The 4,213-nt window shown below is 35.2% G+C and overlaps 1 protein-coding gene across 3 annotated transcripts in view; it reads right to left on the bottom strand.

The window, feature by feature from the left end:
- Positions 1–1,139: 1,139 nt before the first annotated feature.
- LOC106869804 (uncharacterized) overlaps positions 1,140–4,213 on the bottom strand; it is a 23,164-nt gene continuing 20,090 nt past the window's right edge. For all 3 annotated transcript variants that reach the window (XM_052968956.1, XM_052968957.1, XM_052968955.1), the window contains 2 exons: positions 2,890–3,021; positions 1,140–1,260 (listed from right to left, as the gene is read on the bottom strand). In XM_052968956.1, coding sequence (XP_052824916.1) covers positions 1,193–1,260; positions 2,890–3,021 — 200 coding nt within the window. In that variant the 3' untranslated portion in view covers positions 1,140–1,192. The remainder of the gene's footprint in view (positions 1,261–2,889; positions 3,022–4,213) is intronic.

The raw sequence follows: 4,213 nt of genomic DNA, 5'->3' as shown, positions 1-4,213 counted from the left end.
AAGTATTCCACTTAAATCATAAACATTTACTTAGTCATTTAAGCATTTATTTGCACATTACACTTACTCTGCATAGTGAAGTCTAGTTTTCTACATTTCTTATTTCGTTTTCTTTCATTTTCAATCTTGTATGTTCCTAAACTAAAAGATTACTAAATTCAAATTACGATAAACGTAAACAAACAAACGAAGTTTGCTTTTAGAAGCGTTGAGATGTCTTAGAAAGTTAAAGAAATGATTTTAAAATCTCAATCGCAGCATAATGCTAATAATATAGCCTGAACAGGATAAACTACCCCTATTTTGCAGAGAAAGTGTAGGTGGTTAGCTAATAGATTACTAAATATGATTTTTTAAAAAATCAACTGAAGTAATTCCTTCACCAAAAAAATGAATAGTAAAGTTGAGTGCAGCAGGACATGAATTCTGAATGTGTGACGTAAGTAGATATTGGATTCCACATGATCTTTTAACATATATCACAGTGCATAAATTTGCTTAATGGAGAAGGAAATATTGCTCAAATAAAAGCGTAAAATTTTCTCCATTACATTAATAATAAAATTAAAGTAAACTAATATTAATTTCCTATAAGTGGGATTAAAATTAATATCCAGATCAAACAATTGAACGTATGCTAAAATTGAGATTGGGTTCTGTTATCGAATTTGTGTATATCATATTTTGACTAGTTTGTCCAAGAGGAAAAGCTAAAAGGGAAGTTGCAGTAAATGAGATGGTTGCAGATGCATGTGAAGGAATTGGTGACATTGAAGGAATGGCAGTGAGTGTAAGGGAGGACAGTGGTGATAGAGAGGGGAGAAATGCAGGAGAAAAGTGAGGCAAAATATGTAAGGTGATGTCAAAGGAAAACAAAAGATATTACCTTGTATAACTTAGTGGCCCTATAATATTCCTCTTTTCAAATGGAAGAAAAATAATCAAACATTTTGGAGAAATGTATTGTTCTTGGCAGGCCAATTTTAGTGTTTATACATATAATCATTTTAAAATAATGGAACGAGAGTATCTGAGTGTAGATGTATACATGATGAGCAGAGTTTTAGTCACTATAACAAGTTTCAAACAAGAATATACATGTACGCAAGTTGCATCACACATTTCAGCCACTAATAATGCATTATTGACATATATTTTATTAACATCAAAGTATAGAACATCGAATTTCCATTTAACATTGATCGATTTCCTTGTGAGTTGAATTTTTCCAATATGAGTAAACATGCTCCAGCGTGCAAACTAAAATAGATCAATAATCGAAGATGTGATATTTATTTAACTTGTTCATCAGACAAAAAAAGAATTGGGAGAGGAGATTGTCGATTACATCGACCCCAGTACACAAATGATATTTATTTTGTCGACCTCGGTGGAATTTGAACTCAGAATGTAATGACGGACGAAATGCCGCTGAGCATTTTGCCCGGTGCGCTAATGATTCTGCCAGCTTACCGCCTTCATAATAATGGTTTCAAATTTTGCCACGAGGGCAACCATTTTTGGGGAAGTAATGAATCAATTACATCGACCCCCCTCCCCCAGTGGTACTTAATTTATCAACTCCGAAAGGACGAAAGGTAAAGTCGACCTCGGCGGCATTTCAACTCGGAAAGTAGCGTCGGGCGAAATACCGCTAAGCATTTCGCCCAGCGTGCTAACGATTCGGCCAGCTCGCTGTCTTCATGATGATAATCGTACAGAGAATCATTAGCTCACGTAGAGCTCAGAAATGTAAAAAAAAAAAAAAAAAAAAAAAAAAAAAAAAAAAAAAAAAATTTCTGGTGTAGGTATCTCTTTTTTTATACAATACACGCATTTCTGCAGGGATGACGCTTAACTGCAATGAAACACCTGGCACCTTATGCTTCAATGGACATACTGAAGATTTCCTTAACCTTCATTTTGAGATCAATGGAGATCATCACAGTTAATGGAATTTATTATTAAAAAAGCACAAGGCGGCGAGCTAGCATAGTGGTATTTCGTCTGCTGTCACATTCTGAATTCGAATTCCGCCGAGGTCGACCTTGCCTTTCATCCTTTCAGGGTCGATAAATTAAGTACCAGTTGAGCACTTGGGGGTCGATATAACTGACTTACTCCTCCCCCAAAATTTCAAGCCTTGTGCCTATAATAGAAAGGATTATTAAAGAAGTATAGGGTTTGATGTAGAAATAGATGGCCATTGTTCAACTGGTAACTGTGGTCCAACTCATTAATCCACGCTAGTTATGGCCTGCATGTATATGATAATCTTTGACAGCGAATTTCATGCAATGGTTTTTGTAATCCACTGTGTCCAATTTTAAAGAGATTTACCGTTTTCAAGGGATGACCGAGATGCTTTTTCAGTTTAGAGATTATCAGCAACCATTGTATGCTCAATGGTTTCCACTGGTCATCGGCTTATATGCAATCAGCTTGTATTTTGTTCTATTTTGATCCAAGCAGATTGTTTTTAACCAAAGTTTTAAGAACAACAAATTCAAGAGCGTTATCTAATATTCGTATGATAAACTAAAGAGTACAAAAGCAACTATGAGGCACTAACCTTACCAATGTTTCTACTTTGGTACAGCAGAGATTCTGTTATTTCAGTTTTATTTGGCTTTATTTCTTCGATTTAGTATTGTTGTTGGCACTCCGTCGCTTACGACGTCGAGGGTTCCAGTTGATCCAATCAACGGAACAGCCCGCTCGTGAAATTAACGTGCAAGTGGCTGAGCACTCCACAGACACGTGTGCCCTTAACGTAGCTCTCGGGATATTCAGTGTGACAAGGCTGACCCTTTGATTTATGTGTGTGTGTGTGTGTGCGATAGAAACTTAACTATATGCACAAACAGTCAAATATTAAAGTTTACTTACTAAAATTTCGCCGTACACCCATTCGTGGTATTTGACGCCATACTATACAAGTAAATGTGACACATTGATTGTTTATAACACCGACACGATGTTCTCCATGTTCCAAGCAATTTCCTTTATTGTCTTTACAATCTGAAAAGGCAATTACAATTCATCATAATACTTGAAATGCATATTTTTACTGATTTCTCGGATCTATTTTAAAACGGGGGCGCCAGTTTTCATTTATGTTTTATGTAGTGTTTTTGGTACCGAAAGACTTTCAAACTTCGTATACTTATCTATTTTGTGTTATAGAACAGAAAAAAAATTTTGTATTCGAATTTATTTCATGTAAAAAATTGTCTTATTTCGATAATTTCTACTAATCACTGACGTCTATTCAGTTGAAAACAGTTAGCGCTGTAACGGTGTATATCGTATTAATCCCCTAACCCTAACCCTAACTAGGCTGTTAACCGTAACCCTAACCCTAAAACTAACCCTAACCCTAACTAGACTGTTAACCGTAACCGTAACCCTAACTCTAGAATCCGAACTCTAAAATTGTTACGCATATAGATACGCACAGCGTAATTTATTATATAAACAATATATGCGTATAAATTACGATTAAACCGGATGAAATATGTCACAGGGAATAACATTTTTATGACCGCCCAGCAGTAACTCTATTCAGCTGAATAGACGTCAGTGATTGGTTGAAATTACAGAAATACGACAACTTTAACATGGAATAACTTGCGAATTCCTTTTTTTTGTTCAGAAGACTAAGAGTAAAAGATGTTTTATATGACACATTCTACCAGTGTCCCAAGTTTCAAAGTGTTTCGTTAGTGTTTCGTTAAGAAAATACTGGCGCCCCCGTTTTAAAATAGATCCGATTTCTCTTAACACACACACGTGCTCATTTTATACAGTATTATTAAATTAAGGTTCACATACGACCAAATATTACCGGGCAGTTTCATAAATAGTTAAGCTTCTCTACAGAAGGAAAAACTTATTAAATAATTACTAGACATGGCCAATCGGAAATATATAGTTTGGACTATTTTGAACCGAAGGATCGAAAGAAAAAGTTTCGGTCAACAACTCGGAGTTCTTGATTGTAGTAAAAATAAGAAAGAACCTTGTCATACCCTGAAACCCCATCGAAAAATCTCTGCAATATGCAATGCAGGGTTTAGCCTTTCCAGACTTATTTTCCCCAGATTGGCCTGTGAAGTTAAAATTACATCCTGTAAGCCTGATTAATGTACAACGTGTCTTCAATACACTTGTGTGTGTGTGTGTATATATATATATATATATATATATATAT

Source organism: Octopus bimaculoides, chromosome 6 (assembly GCF_001194135.2).
Source record: "Octopus bimaculoides isolate UCB-OBI-ISO-001 chromosome 6, ASM119413v2, whole genome shotgun sequence".
Taxonomy (NCBI): domain Eukaryota; kingdom Metazoa; phylum Mollusca; class Cephalopoda; order Octopoda; family Octopodidae; genus Octopus; species Octopus bimaculoides.
The sequence above is the reverse complement of the archived record's forward strand: the minus strand, read 5'-3'. Positions and strand labels throughout refer to the sequence as shown.